At 40.8% G+C, this 19,673-nt stretch overlaps 1 protein-coding gene across 3 annotated transcripts; it reads left to right on the top strand.

Annotated features, from left to right (window-relative positions):
• The first annotated feature begins 497 nt into the window (after positions 1-497).
• Positions 498-17,586, top strand: il1rl1 (interleukin 1 receptor-like 1). Of its 3 annotated transcripts, XM_056754924.1 has the most exons (11): positions 498-630; positions 849-938; positions 11,347-11,599; positions 11,782-11,947; positions 12,801-12,954; positions 13,030-13,098; positions 13,471-13,594; positions 13,976-14,109; positions 14,686-14,832; positions 15,179-15,343; positions 16,549-17,586. In XM_056754924.1, the coding sequence occupies exons 2-11, from the start codon at positions 851-853 to the stop codon at positions 16,947-16,949; spliced, it is 1,701 nt and encodes a 566-aa protein (XP_056610902.1). In that variant the 5' UTR covers positions 498-630; positions 849-850; the 3' UTR covers positions 16,950-17,586. The 3 variants fall into 3 exon arrangements, with proteins under 3 accessions (XP_056610902.1, XP_056610901.1, XP_056610903.1); XM_056754923.1 differs by lacking the exon at positions 498-630 and having other exon boundaries at positions 742-938; XM_056754925.1 differs by lacking the exons at positions 498-630; positions 849-938 and adding an exon at positions 10,257-10,678.
• The last annotated feature ends 2,087 nt before the right edge of the window (positions 17,587-19,673 follow it).

Below are 19,673 nucleotides of genomic sequence, written 5' to 3'. Positions count from 1 at the left end.
TGTATCGGCCAATATATAAATTATCGACGTTTACAGAAGTATTGGTTATCGCCCAAAATGCAAAAATCGGGGCATCGCTAGTATTTTTCATGTTTCGTTTGCGGTTACCAGGGTTGCACTATACAGTAGTTCTCACAAATTGGCAATGTGAAACATGACCTTCTGTTTCCAATGTATTGAAAAAAACAGAAATTACATTAGTCATGATTTTCAAGTTGCATAAACCTAGCCAGTAAATCAAGGCCGTATTTTAACACCGACTAGTCTCTCTGACTAGCACTAAATTAGGACTAATAAATCTTGCTTTTTAGATTTAAAACTGACTAATCTAGCCCTTTATGTGACTGACTTAAAGAATTTATGACAGAATTTTGAAGAAAAAAAATTGATGACTAATTTGTAAGACTAGTTTATGCATGTTTTTGCTCTACGGTGAAAAAAAAAATTCTGATCATCTTCTCATATAATAGCCTGTTTTCAAGAGGAAAGGATGGCAGATAAGGTACTGATGACATGATATTAGGCATCCTCTTTCGTGTCCTTTGCTAGTTTAACTTCTCTCAGACTGCAGACTTCTCCTCCTCACCTCTGCTGGATTTTGCCTGCAGACTAAAACGCAACCGATTGCAGGTAATTCACCTGTGTTTTGTTCTGGATGTTGTCATGTAATCCTGCTAGTCTCAACTTGTGATGATAGAAGAATGACACTAAAGTAGTTTTATCTCACGGTGTTGGCTAATGGGAACTGACTGCCTTTGTTTGATGACGTTTTTTGTGACAACAGTTCTAGTAGAGAACAAGCGGTAAAAAAGTTTTGCTCTGTGCATTTTATTTGTTGGCTGTACAAGTGATGATGATGAAGATGGTGATGTGGCAGGCGAGCATAATCTTCCTCCTGACTGAATTATCTCAAGTCTCATCATTTACGAACTCAACAGGTGGGAGGACTTTTTATATGCATTTTAAAGTACAATAATTGATGTTATATGCTGTGTGGATGTGTATTTAACATTCATTCTGTGACATTAAGGGGTGGCTTCCTGCAGGGATTCAGACAAGTCCCAGACTAAAATGAATATTAAAGGTGTCTAAACTAAATAACAACTTGCACTGACATATATTAAAGTACATTTGTCTCAAACTGCAAGTAAGACGTTTGTAAAACCTGTTTGTGAAAACGGTAAATGTCAGTCCCTGTCTGGGAAACCACCCCGAGAGATTGAAATGAAAGTTTTAACTCGCCAGCAAATTTGGATCTTAAAAATCTAAGCAAGTGGCCTTTCAAAACTTGCCAAAACAAAAATATCAGAAATTAAGATTACCAGATTACAAATATTACAGATTTCATTGTAAAATGTTTATTGTTAAAGTTCATTTTTTCCTTTCAGCTTTACAATAGTCACCGTTTGACAGAAATTAAAATATACAGATAAGATTCTCCATGACTTCTCTTGTAAAACAATGCATTTATTTAGTTGTAATTGCCATTTATAGCTCTGAAATATTTCCTTAAATGGCTGCCTTAACATTTTGGCTTAAAGGTTTCCTCAGATGAGCACTTCCAACAAGTTGGTATGATTTATTAGGGACTTCATGAAATGTCTGGAACATGTTTTGCGAAAAACACTCAATGGCTGTGTAAACAAAACCCTTCTAACCTCGTCGAAGACAGCTCTGCTCACAGCAACCCGTTTTTATGGAACGATATTCCGGACATTATTAAAATGGAATTGCAAATTGTATTTGCAATTGCGTTTTCAATTTGTGGACGCATAAAATGTGACATAATCCAAACTCAATTGCAAATCGCGCATTACTGTTTGCATTTTCGTTTAAGCAAACGCACATTGACTGCCAAATTTCAAATGGAAAAGCAAAGTCCGTTTGCAACTGTGTTTCCCATATCTTACGAGTTTTGACCCGGTCATATTTAAATGGTAATTTCAATTACGACGTCTGTTTTTATACTTTCTCAGCGTCACGTGTGTAGCCAGCCAAAACTCAAATGGAATCGCAATTCCCTTAGTATTTCCATTTCCGATGCCTTACACGGAAACCTGTCAATCAGTGTCAAGGGTGGGATTATGCTATGGGGCGTGTTTGTGTTGGGAAGTGACGTCACTCACAGTCGACGGTCAAGAAGCGATGCCCTGAAAATCCGTGTGTCGTTCGTTCTTTTCATATTCAATTGAGATTTCAAAATCGGAAAATTAAAAAACAGTTTGTTATTTCGTTATTCGTTTATAAATGTAATACCAAAAAACAAATAACGGGTCATTTTTCGTACTTTTGATTTAATGCTCAGATCAAAAATAGGAAATGAAATAAAGGGGGCGGTCCGTGTACTTTTGCGTCCATTCGTTTTTCTTTTTTTAACAACTATATAAAAAACAAAAAATGTGCTTTTCTTTATATTTGTTTTCAAGTTAATGGAGAGATTAACCACAAACAAAGTACATTTTCTTATTTAAAATTATTTTATAAATGAAAATCAAATTATTGGTATACAACTATTTTTTCAGTTTTACAAAAATGCATTTTTTTTTAATAATTATTGTCTAACTTCTGGATATTTAATGTAATGTATATGCAATTTGTGTTAGTTGCACTACGGATAGCTCGGGATCATGGCTTCAAAAATCTAAATCTTCTAACAGTCCTCGCCGAACAACCTCGTCCAACACCAATTTGAGACAGATGCTCAGCAACGTCCTTGTGTGTGTGATGTTTTAAAATCATGTCTGTACGGTTCCAGAGACATGGTGCTTCGCATTCAATGGTGCGGAAAAAATATTTCCGGGTCACTAATTTGGCCTCAGAAAACTAGTACAATTCGCTTTTATTCGATATTAATTTGTGTATTTTATAAATGTAAAGTAAGGTGCAAAAAGTCATAAACAAAAATCTGAAAATAAGTCAATATACATTTTTTTCGTAGAATGTTCTGAATACAGTTCTAATTCAAAATTTTGAATGTAACTTTTTTTGCTTAAAATACAACAACCGTTTATATTTTATTTTTATCGTCATGGTTAAAAAAAGAAAAACGAATGGACGCAAAAGTACACGGACCGGGGGGCACGACCGATTTTGATATTTAATTTGTTCGATTTGTGTGAATCGGAAGTTATCTTCGTGTGTGTGTGTGTGTGTGTGTTGCACTTGGAAGTTTGCCGCAATGGCAAAAAGTTAAAACAAGCCTGAAAAACCTCAACCTTGCAGTGATTGACTCAGTATTTTTTTTTAGTAATTTCGTATCGACACCATGGCTGCACTGGAATCATATGCTGATTTAATTAAAGACTTATTTGAAACTGAAAGACACATAAAGAGTTCCCTTTCGAGGGAACTCGCACTGCGTCGCCATGGCAACGCTTTTGGGGAACGCCTCAGCGTGACCAGCTCTGAGCACGTGTGTCAACATCGTCCAGTAGTGGAACGCTACGTCATAGATGACGTATGGACCAGGAGGTATAAAACAACATCCGAAATAGTGAACTTCAGCTCTTTTCTTCTCAGCAACGGCTCTGTGTGTAGTGTGTGTTTGTCTAGTTAAAAGAAGCGTGAGTGTGTTCTGTAAAAGAAGTGTGTTTGGTTAGCCAGTTTGCTAACATGTCAGAGAAAAGTTTCAGACATTGTGCTCCTCCTTGTTCGCGTTTTATCACGAGCAATGATACGCATGATCTCTGTGTAGTCTGTCTGGGAGCGGAGCATGCACAGTCAGCGCTCGAGGGAGCTGACTGTGAAGCCTGTGGACTTTTACCACAGCGTACGCTCCGTTCCCGTTCAGCACTATTTGATAAGCACGGCCAGGTGCGAGCTCCGCGTGGTGATGGTCCCGCTTTTGCCGAGGCAGAGCGGAATCTTCGCTCGTGGGGCTCGCAGATGGACGTCAGGGAGGCTGAAGAGACATGCTCCGGCTTCTCTTTACCCTCCGTAGCTTCCACCTCTCTCTCTGCTGAGTCGGGAGCACGCACTGCGGTTTCTCCCGCTCAGAGAGGGAGTCCGGTTCGGCAATGTTCTGCATCTGAGGATGTAGACATAACTGGTATCGAAGCAGGAGAGTTAGATTGTGTTCCCCCTCTTGCTGCTTCGGTTCACGCCGATCTGGTGGAAGTCATGACAGCTGCGGTAGCCCAACTTACAATAGACTGGCCGCAAGATAAACCTAACGCTCGTCCTGAGAATAAGATGGACGAGCGATGTCTCAAGCATAGCACACAACCCTCACGACGCAAACTCCCTTTCTTTTCTGACCTACATCAGGAGGTGTGTAAGTCGTGGCAGCATCCATATACCGCACGAGTATTCACGCCACAGACTTGCATTTATTCTAATGTTCAGGGCTATAAAGAAAGAGGTTACGGGGCGATGCCGAGAATAGAACAGACGCTTGCGAGCTATCTGTCTCCATCCACGGCTTCGTCCCTAAAAGCCCCTACCTTGCCATCAAAGCCATGCAGGGTGACATCGACTTTGATTGGCAAGGCATATGCGGCAGCAGGGCAGTCCGGGGCTTGCTTACACTCTGTGGCACTACTTCAGGCGTATCAAGCAGATGCGCTACGTGAATTGGTCGACACGGGACTGGTGGCGGCGGATGTTTTACAACCCGTCCGTCATGCTTTGGATGTTTCTCTCCGTGCTACTCGTGAGACTGCTCGTTCTTTGGGCCGTTCCATGGGCGCTATGGTAGCCACTGAGAGGCATTTATGGTTGAACCTCTCAGACATGAAACCATCTGACAAAGCATTTCTTCTGGATGCCCCATTGTCCCCTACGGGCCTTTTCGGCAACGCTGTAGACACCGTTGTTGAAAGGTTCGAGGAGGCTAAGAAACAGGCTGCGGCATTTAAACTTTATCTCCCCCGCCGCGGACAAACTCCCCAGGCGGCGGGGCGAGAACAGCCACAGGCGTCCACTAGCTATCGTGAGCGTCAGAAGCAGAGTGTTGCTTCCCGAGCCCCACCCCAGAAGGATGGGGGTTCAGGAAGAAAATATAACCCGCAGCCTTACAAACCTAGGACTGACCTGAGGGCAGTCATTCAGGCGAGAAAAGGGGAAAATAAGAAAAAGTCCTGACAGACTTCCCCCCGAGGAGCGTGCGCTCGCACCTCATTATACGGTGCCCGTTCCTTTGCGGTGTCTCCGGAGGGTTCAGCCGGCTCTGCAAATCGAGGTTTGCCGAGCCGTTGCGGTTCCCGTAATAATATCACCAGAGGCTGGCCCCGAGAGGCTAGTTCCCTTAGTCGACCATTTAGCAGCTTGGAAAAGTCTACCAAATGGGTCAAAATGGGTCCTGCGCACGGTAGAGCAGGGTTACCGGATTCAATTTCAAGTCCGTCCGCCCCGCTTCAACGGAGTTTTGTACACCGAGGTGTGCCCCGAGCAGACTCTGGTGATGGAACAAGAAGTAAAAACTCTCTTGTGCAAGGAGGCAATCGAGTTTGTACACCCTCACGAGAGAAACTCAGGCTTTTACAGCCGGTATTTTACTGTTCCAAAAAAAGACGGGGGATTACGTCCGATTTTAGATCTGCGACATCTAAATCGGGCAGTGCAACGTCTCAAATTCAAGATGTTGACGTTGAGACAGATCGTAGGACAAATCAGATCCGAGGACTGGTTTGTCACGATCGATCTGAAGGACGCGTATTTTCACGTCTCCATTTTTCCTCCCCACAGAAAGTTCCTAAGATTTACGTTGGGGGGAAAGACTTATCAATATCGTGTTCTCCCGTTCGGCCTGGCTCTGTCTCCACGCACGTTCACGAAGTGTGTGGATGCAGCCCTAGCTCCGCTACGCATGAAGAGCATTCGCGTGTTAAATTACATAGACGATTGGCTGATTCTAGCAAAGTCGGAACATCTGGCGGTTCAACATCGAGATGTTGTTCTCGCACATATGAAAGAACTAGGGTTGAGACTGAATACCAAGAAAAGTGTGCTTTCTCCAGTACAGAGAACCACTTTTTTAGGAGTGATATGGGATTCCATCACAATGCAGGCGCGGCTCGCACCTGCTCGTATTGTTGCAATCCTGTCAGCCGTTTGCAGAATAAAGCTAGGCCAATCACTGACTGTAAAGCTTTTTCAGAGATTGTTGGGACTCATGGCAGCTGCGTCCAACATTATTCCCGTCGGCCTGCTGTATATGAGACCTCTACAGTGGTGGCTCAAAACCAAGGGGTTTTCCCCGAGGGGCAACCCGTTGCGCATTATCAAGGTGACACGCAGATGCCTGCACACACTGAGAATGTGGAAAGAACCTTGGTTTGTTTCCCAAGGACCAGTGTTGGGAAGCACTTGTCGGCGCGTTGCACTGACAACCGATGCTTCACTCACAGGTTGGGGAGCTGTTATGGAAGGCCAATGGGGCCAAAACCGATGGGAGAGCCAGTTTCGATCTTGGCACATAAATTGCCTAGAGATGATGGCAGTGTCTCTGGCGTTGACACACTTTCTCCCACAACTCAGAGGCCAACATGTGCTTGTCAGGACAGACAACACAGCTGTGGTCTCATACATAAATCACCAGGGGGGTCTGCGGTCACGGCAACTATACAAGTTGGCACGTCAGATCCTCCTGTGGTCTCAGGGGAAGCTGCTCTCCCTGAGGGCAGTATATATCCCCGGTCACCTGAACCAAGGAGCAGACTTCCTGTCGAGACAGGGGCTCAGGCCCGGGGAATGGAGACTCCACCCAGAGGTGGTGGAGCAGATCTGGATGAGGTTCGGCCAGGCAGAGTTAGACCTCTTTGCAACTCAGGAAAACACGCACTGTCGGCTCTGGTTTTGATGCCATGACACAGGTGTGGCCGAGGCTTCACCTGTACGCTTTTCCCCCGATCGCTCTACTCCCGGGAGTTCTGGAAAGGGTGCGCAGGGACGGAGTTCGCCTACTGTTGGTAGCCCCATTCTGGCCGGCCCGAGTATGGTTCTCAGACATCATAGACCTGTTGGAGAACTCTCCATGGGAGATTCCTTTGAGGAGGGATCTCCTCTCTCAAGCGGAGGGTCAAATACATCACCCACGCCCGGAGTTATGGAAACTATGGGTTTGGCCTCTGAGAGGGCTAGCCTCTTAAACACTGGTCTCTCAGCCGAGGCTGTGGAGACCATACTTAATTCCAGAGCTCCTTCTACAAGGAAGCTTTATGCCTTAAAGTGGAGAGTCTTCACTACTTGGTGTTCAGCTCACCGCATGGACCCTGTAAACTGCCCGGTTTCAACAGTGCTTGAGTTCCTGCAAGATCGTTTTGCTGCAGACTTATCCCCATCTACCTTAAAGGTTTATATGGCAGCCATTTCTGCCTTTCATGTTCGGCTAGGGGGCATACCTGTTGGTAGAGACCCCTTGGTTCTACAGTTTCTTCGTGGTGCTCGCAGGTTGAGGCCTGTGAGCCACACTAGGGTACCTACCTGGGACTTGGCTACAGTTCTCGAGGGACTGTCAGCTCCTCCCTTTGAACCGATTGATTCGGTTGCTCTAAAGTTTCTCACTCTTAAGACTGTCTTCCTGTTGGCTATTACTTCTCTCAAGAGAGTGGGAGATCTTCAGGCCTTGTCGGTTTCACCTACGTGCCTTGAATTTGCTCCTGGTTTGGTTAAGGCGTTCCTTTTCCCCTGGGCAGGATACGTGCCTAAGGTTATGGATAATGTATCGAGACCCATTACCTTGCAAGCATTCTGTCCTCCACCTTTCAGGAGCCAGGACCAGGAAAGGTTAAATTTGTCGTGTCCAGTGCGAGCACTGGACTCGTATGTACACAGAACTGCGGCTTGGAGGAAAGCGCAGCAGCTCTTCGTATGTTTTGGTTCACCGAAGAAAGGTCTGTCGGCAACCAAGCAAACCATCAGCAGATGGATAGTTGAGACTATCTCTCTGGCCTATGAGGCCTCTGGCAGACCATCGCCTTTGGATGTCAGAGCTCATTCTACTAGGGGTATGGCGGCCTCCGTAGCCTTAAGGTCGGGGGCGTCTATGCGGGACGTGTGTGATGCGGCAGGCTGGTCCTCTCCGCTCACATTCGTGAGATTCTATAGTTTGGACATGAATCTCACCCCGGGAGCCCAGGTGCTTGTGTCTTCCACGTGACATTTTTTGTACACACATACAGGCATTTGGGTGTATGGCGGTTTGGGTATTTCGTTCCCCAAAGCGTTGCCATGGCGACGCAGTGCGAGTTCCCTCGAAAGGGAACGTCTCGGGTTACGTCTGTAACCCTTGTTCCCTGAGAAGGGAACGAGACACTGCGTCACCTTGCCATACTCCCTACATCCCTGTAAGCCTTTTGCTTCGAAGTTTTTCGAGCTGAAGTTCACTATTTCGGATGTTGTTTTATACCTCCTGGTCCATACGTCATCTATGACGTAGCGTTCCACTACTGGACGATGTTGACACACGTGCTCAGAGCTGGTCACGCTGAGGCGTTCCCCAAAAGCGTTGCCATGGCTACGCAGTGTCTCGTTCCCTTCTCAGGGAACAAGGGTTACAGACGTAACCCGAGACGATTTTCACTACCCTGCAGAAGATGGGTATCCAGCGATGTTCTGCTACAAAATGCTACAATAAAAATATCTGCTTTTTGGCTAGATGTTAGTCACGAATACTGGGTATAACTCCAATGTAGAAGGTCTAACGCACCCTCAAAGAAAGTCGAGATATGGCACCCCAAATTTTCCCAATAACCCCAAAGTGCTACAGCATAACTGTTATCTTGCATGACGGTAGACATCAAGACAAGGTATAACCTAGCTGTGGAACTTTTAACGCACCATGAAAGACATACTTGTACAAAAACACAGTTCTGACAATAGACATTTTCTGTACATACAACAAGTGACAAAGTTTACTTAAATCTATATACATGTAACTACATAGCAGTAATATAATGTGTGTATAATGCACTGGCAAAGACCAACAAGAGTATAATAAATTGTATAAGAGCGATGGATCAGAATTTTTTTTGAATAAGCTTTATTTTCCAATTGTGCACACACAGACAAGCAACGTGTTGTGGTTTGAGGAGCTCAGAATGAAAAAATACAGTATAGACAAACACAGGAAATGGAAAAAATTAATATATAGAATAAAATACATCAATGATGAAAATAATTAATTTACATAAGAGGTAAGAGGGACAGTTAATTATAGATATGCAAAGTATAACAGAAAGGTGTATACTATGCTTTTTACAAATATACACGTAAATTACTTATGCATAAACCGTACTGCATGCTCTGCACTAGAATATTGCACTTTCAAACATGTAGGTACTTTTGGATGTGATTAATATTCATGGTGGAGATAGGCTGCCTAAAAAACTGTTCTATCAAAGTAATATAGAGAATGGTGAGGGGAGTGGGTGATGGAGGTTCCACGGTCATCTCAAGGGGCATTCAGCATGTCATGACTTAGAGAGCAAGCAGCAGCCCATCATCTGTGAACTCTCTCTCACACACGCACGCACACGCACGGCGCGCGCACACAGACACACACACAAAAAAGTTTTTACTTTAAAAACGTAAAAGAAGAGAAACGCGAGATGGTCCCTAAGAAGCTAAGCGTGAATAAGAAACTGCGAATAAGAAGCTGGATTCAGCCTCGTCTCATTTCAGAACATCGCTGGATACCCATCTCCTGCAGCGTAGTGGAAATCTCTTTATGTGTCTTGACAGTTTCAAATAAGTCTTTAATTAAATCAGCATATGATTCCAGTGCGGCCATGGTGTCGATACGAAATGATACACGGATTTTCAGGGCATCGCTTCTTGACCGTCGACTGTGAGTGACGTCACTTCCCAACACAAACACGCCCCATAGCATAATCCCACCCTTGACACTGATTGACAGGTTTCCGTGTAAGGCATCGGAAATGGAAATACTAAGGGAATTGCGATTCCATTTGAGTTTTGGCTGGCTACACACGCGACGCTGAGAAAGTGAAAAAACAGACGTCGTAATTGAAATTACCATTTAAATATGACCGGGTCAAAACTCGTAAGATATGGGAAACACAGTTGCAAACGGACTTTGCTTTTACATTTGAAATTTGGCAGTCAGTGTGCGTTTGCTTAAACGAAAATGCAAACGGCAATGCGCGATTTGCAATTGAGTTTGGATTATGTCACATTTTATGCGTCCACAAATTGAAAACGCAATTGCAAATACAATTTGCAATTCCATTTTAATAATGTCCGGAATATCGTTCCATACCGTTTTACTGCATGTCTCTTTAAATGATAATGAGAAACAGCAAACCCCACCCCCTTCTGTAAGGCTTGTCAACACAAGCGAATTCCTCTGCGGTTAGTTTCGTCTTAAACGTATCTGTAGACTTAAAATTCCGTCCCAGCAAACAGCGTTCACATTATGTGTATGTTTGCCTAAAATCAACAGATTGCGCACCTGAGATCTCAGCGGAATAACGTGGATTCAAGCGCTTTGACAAGTTATAACGTTACACACACAACGTGAAAGCATCTAGTAAGCTGTGAATGATTTTTAAACCTAAGCACAAATGAATAAATGTTTAAAACGAAACTAACCTGCAGTGTTCTCCCCTGTTCATTAGCAAAACAAACAGCTTGCCGCAGCTTTACATATAAACGCACATAATGTATTAACATTCATACATTCTACACAACTCCAAGTGTCCATCTGCACTTATATACAGTAAGTTTAACACGGGTTGTGTGAAAAAAACAGTGGTTGAGCGCGGTGGGTGGTACCGTCTAGAATAAGGGGCGGTAACATTACAAGAAAATCTGCTTTGAACATCACAACCGGAGCGAAATCTGAACGGCTCGATTTCTAACATGCTTGCAGGGAAAGGCACACCAAAAAAAACTTACTGGGTTCTTATTTTTCACATTTTCTGTGTTGCTAGATACACCGGGGGACCCGATTATAGCACTTAAACACAGGAAAAGTGTGCTTTTCATCTGATATCTCCTTTAATTCAATTTAAAAATATCTTGACTAAACTTAAATAAGCAAGAAATGAATTTAGTTAACTATTTTTAAGTTGAATTAACTCAAAATAATAAAGCAACCAGGATAATTGTTCCGCTTACTGTTTTTAAGTTGAACCTACAAAAACAACAAATGGTTTTTTTTACGAATGTTTTTAAATAAAATTAATATATAAATAAAGAGAAAAGAAAAATGATGTATTATTCTGCTCACTAATCTTATTTATGTAATTTTATGACATTTGACCTCATTTTGTCCCACCTCTCTCTCTCCCTCTCCCTCTGTCTCTCTCTCTCTTTCTCTCTCTCTCTCCCTCCCTCTCTCTCTCTCTCTCTCTCTCTCTCTCTCTCTCTCTCTCTCTTCCTCAGTAAGTTGTTTAAGACCTGACAGCGGTGAAATGCTAAGTGTTCGATCCGGAGAGTCCTTGTATCTACCGTGTCCAAACCTGGATTGTTTTCAGGACAAGGAGAACTCGTCATATGTTTGGTTGAAGAATGTCAGCAGCACAATGAGTTTGGTAGAGATCGGGACAGAAGAACACATGCGTGTGCATTATCACAGATCTGTGTTATACATCCTTCAGTTGAGTGTAGAAGACACGGGTTGTTTCATCACACGCCGGTGAGTTCACAAACACCACAGATTATAGAGATTACACGCATGTACCGTATCACATCCTGCCTCACAGGCTCTATACACGACACCAACATGATTTCATTATACAAGTGAGTCATTGGTAGTAAATGACATTGTGCTTCACTTCTGAAGATTGTACTGTATCAATGTGTGTTGTCTTTTTTTAGGTTCTACCCAGATGGTGTTTGTCACGAGTTTGTCATTGACCTGGTGGTTTATGAAGAGTTCAGCCCAGATCTTTTATTTTCTACGATTTCAAGTGTGGAGAGAATTGTGGCTGAAATTTTCTGTCCACTGTGTCAATATCAAGAGGGAACTTTCATCTGGTATAAGGTATGATGCTGTGATGATTTGACACCTGATATTGCTTTACGATGGGGTGGGAGGTGATATGAAATTTCATTAGTTACGTTCCAGCAGCGTAAAGTCACATATTCAGTTCTGAGGAAACAGACACTGTACTGATTGTAAGTCAAGCACCTGCCAAATGCATGAATGTATAAAAAAAGCATAACACACCACAACACCATTTAATTATCTTACTTTTTCACTAAAAAATTGAAAATTCTTTCATAGTTTCTACATCCTCGTGTCATTCTTCTGCACAAAATAAGATACAGTGGTATGCAAAAGTTTACACACCTCTTGCAGAATCTGGAAAAGCTGAAACTTTTGGAAAATAAGAGAATTTTTGAAAATGAGGGTTTCTTTTTCATTTAGTCCTGCCCCGAGCAAGTTATTTCACACTAAGTTCACACTAAAGAATAATAACAGAATTTCTAAACAGCATTCATTCAAAGTCAGGTGGGTGTAAACCTCTGTAAATGGTTTTGATGTAAAAAAATATACATTTCATTTCCTGATTTCCTAATTTAAATCTTCTGGAGAAACCATAACAATTTACACCAAAACCATTTTCAGAGGTTTACACAAACGTTCATTTATTACAGGCGTATTTTATTGTGTTGTGTTTTAACGTTATTGGAAATGTCCATATAATAAAGAGATAATGTACTGGAAGAAAATGACAGTGTCATTTGGAGCATGTACACCACCAATACCATACACAAAGAAAGACGAAAAATATAAACAATTTCAAAATGCACTAAATTACAAAGCAATCTAAGTGGTGTAAATATGACTGTCCTTAAACTCATCATTCCTGTGTTTTTTCTCCCTGTGGAAGAATTTCTCTCTTATTTCAAATCAAGAGTCGGATCAAGTTTTACGCGTTCGTGAATTTTCCATAGAAAGTGAAGATATTTACACGTGTGTTTGTTTCTGGGAACATGACGGAAGGAAACTCAACAGCTCCGCATCCCTTCGACTCGTGATTGGAGGTAAAGTCACATCTGTACTGCAGCGAGATGAACGTCTTCTCTTCATATCTCATGAGTTTCTCTTGTGATCTACAGAACAGCCTCTCAATACTCCTCTAAGGATTGTTCATCCCACTGATAACTCCACCGTACTGGTCGATATGGGTGAGCACACACAAACAGAGTTGATGTTTAAATAATGATGACATACCAGTTCTTTACTGTTCAATCTTCTAAGACACGTTTCTCAAGAGTTGCAAAACGTACAAACTTTCAGCCTGGTACAGAAGTTCATTTCCCATTTGAAATGCACCAAAACTATACCAAAACATTTCATGAGTGACATGAAATCCAGTCATTGTTACATCATTTAAGACAACAGACAGCATTACACAATGTTTTTTTTTTAAACAACTGTAAACAAGGAGTGAATGTTTAGACATGTTTTCATCTTTTAAAATGTGTGTTGTGACTCAGTTTCATCCTCACGTGATGTGTCTGAGCGATAGTAAAGCACTTTTTTGTGTTTTCTTTCAGACACAGAGATGGGCATCACGTGTTCTGTGTTTGCTGGAAGCACTGGGAGGAAAGAGTGCAGTGTGGACTGGCTGAGGAACAAGACGGCGCTGGATGGAGTGGATGGATATATAGTGCAACAGAGGTGTAATTATTAATCAAATATATAGTGTGTTTGAAAATTAGTATAGTAAATTATAAAGAATATGTTTAGTAATTTACTATATAGCTAATACAACATCTCTGAATACTATAATTTACCAGAGTAAATGCTAAACTACGAAGTGCTTTATTCGTGTAGACTGATAACAAAAATATATTTTTCTTACTACTAGTTAAGTTACATTTCTAAATAATTTATAAAACCACAAGAGCGTTATTTAATACATTTGAGAGAACCTTTGGTGAATGTTCTGTGAATTTTCCCTGAACCCAATGCATTGTGTTACTCAGAAAAGAAGAAAATATAAATGAACGAATGAGTGTAAATGTCAAACGTGTTCACTGCCTGCGTGTTTTTCTTCAGAGACGATGAAGAGTTCATTCATTCAGTTCTGCTCATCAGAAAAGTTTCTCAGATGGACTTGTATTCAGTGTTTCACTGCAGAGCGGATTATTCTTATGAAGAGATGTTTGTGTCCGTCACCCTGAAGAGAAGAGGTGACACGTCAACACAGCACCATCCATCTCAATAACAACACAATATTTATCTTCTCCACATTCTGTCTCACCCTCTCCCCTCTCCCTCTCTCCCTCTCTCCCTCTCTCTCTCTCTCTCTCTCTCTCTCCCTCTCTATCTCTATCTCTCTCACTCTCCCTCCCTCTCTCTCTCCCTCTCTCTCTCTTTCTCTCTCTCTATGATAAAATAAATTAGGATTAGTCCTGAATGTCCTTTTTGTTTTAAAAGAGAAACAGTTTTTCATGCTTTTGCAGAATGTCCTAGATTAGAGCCTCTGTTTGTTGTTTTAAGTAATCTGTTTCAGAATTTTAAGAAACTTTTTCATTGGAAACTTTTCTTCTGGGTTTTAAGTATGTGCAGAACAAGCGTTTGGATTGCTAATTGCTAAGGAAACCTGTGCGTGTGTGTGCGTGCATGTTTCTGATCTATTTCAAGCTATACACAGCTCCGCAATATGACGTTTTAAGTGCTAAATCTGTGAATTGATTTTTCTTTTCTTAATCCTGAAAAGTCTAAAACTACTTTATGACAATAACCTGTGTTTCTGTGTTGATCAGATGTCGGAGCATCATGGCTCACGCTGGTCTGGTGTTCTGTTTGTGTGGTTCTTCTCATTCTGATGGTCAGTGGAACAATGAAGATGTTTGCTGTTGATCTGGTGCTTTTATTAAGAGGAAGCTTTAAGAAGCGAAACAGGAAGGAAGGTGAAGAACGATAAACATCCATCCATCTTTCTTTTACAGTCTATAGTTGTCCCTCATGTCCTTTTAAATGCATGGTCGGGTTTGTCGAGCGGGGGGGATATATAGGTGTCTTCTGCATTCGCGTTGCGTTTGCATTTATAATACGTCTGTCTGAGCGGCCAAAGCGTCCGTTCCGGCCCAATACGTTAGCGGCCCACCGCGAAATCTCTGGGAATGCCAGATGGCCAGTCCACTCCTGCTTAACCGGTTTACTGCCATAGTAGGGAAAATATACATAATGGGAGTCAATGGAGGATAAAGTCAAATTGTTGAATCTGTTCATTTACTGATCTACTCTCTTTGACAGATGGGAAAGTGTACGACGCTTATGTCATTTACCAGAAAAACCACTTAGAGGAAGCGACAGAAAAAACTATAAGTGATTTTGTCACTGGAGCGCTTCCTACAGTCCTGGAGAAACACTACAACTATAAACTTTACATTCCTGCTAGAGACGATCTGCCCGGAGAAGGTCTGCTATAGAAACTAACTTACTAGTAAATAAATATCACATGTTTTGTTTATGTGTATTATTTGACTTTTCTTTAATATATCAGTTATTAATCCTGGACGTTTATGATGTGTGTCTCAAATCATTTCTCCTGAGAGAGTCTGTCATTAGAGTTTGAGAAGAGATGGCCTACAATGTGTCAAACCGAGCTCAGATTTGTCTCGTCTGCAAACAAAAGTCAAAATTATTGAAGATCTCAATATGAACTCAAACATCTCTGGACTCTTTTAACAATTACTCTCCTATTTCTTTCTCTCAACTCAACTCAACTCAACTTTATTTATATAGCGCTTTTTACAATTTTCATTGTTACAAAGCAGCTGTACATGAGACACATTTAATACAAGTATGAATTCTAAAGCAGCCCCCCCGGCCAGGCAGATAGTGCAAAACAATATGCAAACGGTGGTGAGGAACCCAAAACTCCCATCGAGAAAAAAAACCTCAGGGGAACCCAGGCCCAACCAGGGGATTCCAGTTCCCCTCTGGCAAAAGCTGCTGCCTCTGCACAAGCTCATCAGTGCTTGCACAACAAGGCTTAATAAAAATATAAAAATTAAAGATTATCATTAACAATCTAATAGCATTTGAAATGTTGTAGAAAAAAACAAAGTTGTCGCGTCCTTTATCCAGCTCTATCCTCTTAGCACTTGTCAGGTCACCGCTTCCCATTCTCAGCTCTGCCATCAGGTCTGGGCATGAACTGCATCCTGCGGTAACCTTGGAACAAAGAGACAAGACTGGCTGAGAGTAGAGTACTGTTCTGCACTCTTTGATGCAACAAGTACATCATTTGTTGTTGGATGTGTTCCTGGTTCCGGTTGATCTAAATAATGCAGCCTAAATCCTCTGAGGATTAATATTATGGAGGTGTAGTGTATGCAAGATTAAAAAGATGAGTCTTTAGTCTAGATTTAAACTGACAGAGTGTGTCTGTCACATTTCTCTTCATTTATTTCTCAAAGGAGAAACATCTGAAAGAGAAATGTTTGAAAAATGTCTGTTTTGGGATAACACAAGTATAAATATACATCTGTCATCAGTGCAGAAACGTTACATGATATTTGACTCAACAAGAGAAATCAAGTGACTTTCATGAAACGGGTGTAAAGTGGTTTAATCGATGCTCAATCTCACTGGTGTCTTCCTGTGTCGCTCATCACCAGACTGCATGAATCTGATTGAAACTAAGATACAGCTCAGCAGAAGACTGATCTTCATCATAACTACAGGACGCGGCGCACATGAACACGGCTCTTCTCCTGAAGTTTATGATGTTCAGGTGGGACTCCATCAGGCTCTGGTGCAAGGAGACATCGGTGTGATTCTCATCCAGCTTGAGGACATGCACAACTACACACATCTGCCCCTGGGACTCCAGCATCTTCTGAAGAAAAGTCCTCCATTGCTCTGGAGGGACGGAGGAAAACCAGGTTCAAGGTTCTGGAAACTAGTGCGCTACCAAATGCCCGTTCCGTCATGTCAGAGGGACCGTGTGAAGAAAACATCCGCAGGCTCGAGCTGTCAAACTGAACAGTCTCCACCATTAATGTACGCCATCATATGAATGAATAGCTGTGCTTGTGTCAGTTTCCTTCTTCCCTTGTTTAATCTTCTTTTGTGTTCTTTATATCAGACAACTTGAGTTTCTCTGGCTCTGCTGCTAGATGCTGTGATTGACACTTTGTTCTAAAAAAGCTTTGTTCTCCATAAAAAAAAGAACAAAAAGTCGCCATGTGTTCTTCTTTTTTTAATAAGGCTAATATTTCACTTCCCCATGAACAGACACTGCAGTATATTTGCTCTAGTAATCTTTTGTCAAATTTTTATTTAAACCTGGTGAATATTAAAATGTTACAATTTACTACAGTAAATACTAAAGTATATTTGTACTTAATGTTGAATTCTGGTGTTTCCTCTCTCTCTTAAAGATTAAAATGACATTAAATTACAGAATTGTGACTTTACATATTTTAAGATGATCAAACTCGTATTACAAGTTTTGCATGTTTTGTTTCAGACATTGAATGAGTAAATGTTCACCTGTGAAATACACAATGATGTAAAAACTCTCATTACAATAAGGTGCTGTTAACATTAGTAAATTCATTTGATAACAATGAACAATGTAGTTTTTTAGCATTTATTAATCCTTGTCAATGTACGTTCATGTCGACACAGTTATTCACGGTAGTTCATGGGGCATTAACTAATGTTAACAGTGACAACCTTTGATTTTAATAATGTATTAGTAAATTATGAAATGAACATTAATTAATATATGAATAAATGCTGTTAAAGGAGACGGCTGATGTTTTCAAGGTATATTCGCGTTTATAATTTTGATTTATGACGATTATTTACTCAGATATACAGTATATACAGTATCCAATTCAATTGGATCTTAGTTTCTGCACGTTTAAATGTGAACATCCGTCAATTTTTATAGTTTGCTGATATTTAAGTGTTATTTAATACTCTCTGTATATTACCACGAGACTTTGTCTTTGTGAAGCTCCTCTGAGCAACAACAGTAACCAAATGTGTGTTTCATCAACTTTATATGGAAATTTTCTAACGCAATTTTACTAAATGCCATTCGATGTCATTTAAAGTCCCAATGAAATTAAAAATGACAATTCCTATTTCTTCAATTTTTAAATTTTGCAGCGTTTATTGTAAATAGTTTATCAATGTGGGCCATTCTCTTATTTAAATTCGTGTTCTCTTATAATCTTTAGCTAAAATCTAAAAATGTCTTCCTGTAATGACAATCCGTCTTAAATGACGTATGTTAGACGGCTTGGGCGGAGCATCAGTTAACTCCTCCCCTTCAACTGCAAGTATACTGCTAGTTCCCTTTATAATGCAACTCTAGTTTTAAACATTCAATCAAATCGGAGTTAAAGACGAAAGCCACGCCCACTATTTTTTCTCATTTCGAAATTCCATTTTACTCGGAAATGCGTCAAATTACGTAACTAAAAACGACCGCAACTTCCGGTTCACGGGTCTTCAAAATAAGGGTTGTCATCGCAAATAGTAGTGTCCAAAAGTGATGTCTGGAGCAAGGTCATAGTGGTACAAAATTTGCTTTAAATTCTCCCTTAGGTTTGATTTAACCATCAAAATATGAGGAGAACACATTAAACCTGTCAAAAAGACAACTATCCTATCAGAGATTTTTATTTTCTTATAATGTTTTAAGAAAAAAATGCACACAAGAATAAAAACCTGAGAGTAAATAGAGCATCCATTGAGTTCAGTTTACACTACAAACACAACAACATTTTAATACTGCAAAATCTGTTTGTACAGAAAATATGTTTTTTTTTTCAGTTATTTTAACCCCAAAAATAAAAAATCTGTCATTTTATTTACTCTTATGTCATTCAAATCCACGAGTCTTTCATCAGTGGAACCCAAAAGAAGATATTTTGGGAAATGTCTCAGTGGCTTTGTGTTTATACAATGGAAGTCAATGGGGTTCGGTTTTGTTCTTCAAATGTCTTCTTTTGTGTTCTGAAGATGGTACAGGTTTGACATGAATGCTATCTCTTTAAAGATGAACATGTGGGTTTTTAGAACGTTAATTTAGCGTTTGTCTAGTTTTGGTCAATGTTCAGTCAGTGTGTGAAAGAACGACAGATAACGCAGACGCTTTATGAGGGTTCATATTTCCTACATTCTGTAATGTGATCCATGTAAAGAACTTTGTTTCTGTCATTAGCTTTCAATGTCACTTAGTGACTATTACTGTGGTAACTTGTGTGGGTGTCTAGAATACATCACAAGAGTTTCATTAAATTACTGACTTTTCTTCACCCTGTTACTCTGGTGTTTGTATCAACCTGTGATTGCTTAAAGAACGAATAAAAGTTGAAGGTAAGAGAATATTTCAATATTTCAATCTCAGGAAATGCTTAATGAAGATGGAATTGTATTGTTTTACATGTTTATTGAGTGTACTGTGTACTGCACGTTCTTCCATCTCTAGATTTCAGTTGTTGGTTTACGTGATGCCACATACATTTAGTCGGATTGAAGATCTGCTGTGATTTGTGAAGTATCTTTACGTCATGTTTTACAAGTGACAGATGATGGACAGATTTGGTCACAGAAATGCTCTGCACATCAGAAGAGAAAGTTCACCCAAAGAACGTCACCAATCTGAAGTTTGGAAAACTCCATCTCATCAATTTGTTGGTAAACATTGAAATGAGACAACTATGTGTTTATGAGTAGATGTGTTGAATATGCCTTTTTATGCAATTCTAATAATGTACATGGA

The sequence above is a fragment of the Triplophysa dalaica genome, chromosome 8 (assembly GCF_015846415.1).
Source record: "Triplophysa dalaica isolate WHDGS20190420 chromosome 8, ASM1584641v1, whole genome shotgun sequence".
Lineage (NCBI taxonomy): Eukaryota > Metazoa > Chordata > Actinopteri > Cypriniformes > Nemacheilidae > Triplophysa > Triplophysa dalaica.
Note: the sequence above shows the minus strand (reverse complement) of the source record. Positions and strands in the feature narration are given on the sequence as shown.

Coding starts and splice junctions, on each gene's coding strand:
- il1rl1 (XM_056754924.1), top strand. CDS start 851: ATGATGATGAAGATGGTGATGTGGCAGGCGAGCATAATCTTCCTCCTG. Junction 11,948..12,800: donor GAACTTTCATCTGGTATAAG/GTATGATGCTGT, acceptor TCCCTGTGGAAG/AATTTCTCTCTTATTTCAAA. Junction 14,833..15,178: donor GAAGCGAAACAGGAAGGAAG/GTGAAGAACGAT, acceptor TCTCTTTGACAG/ATGGGAAAGTGTACGACGCT.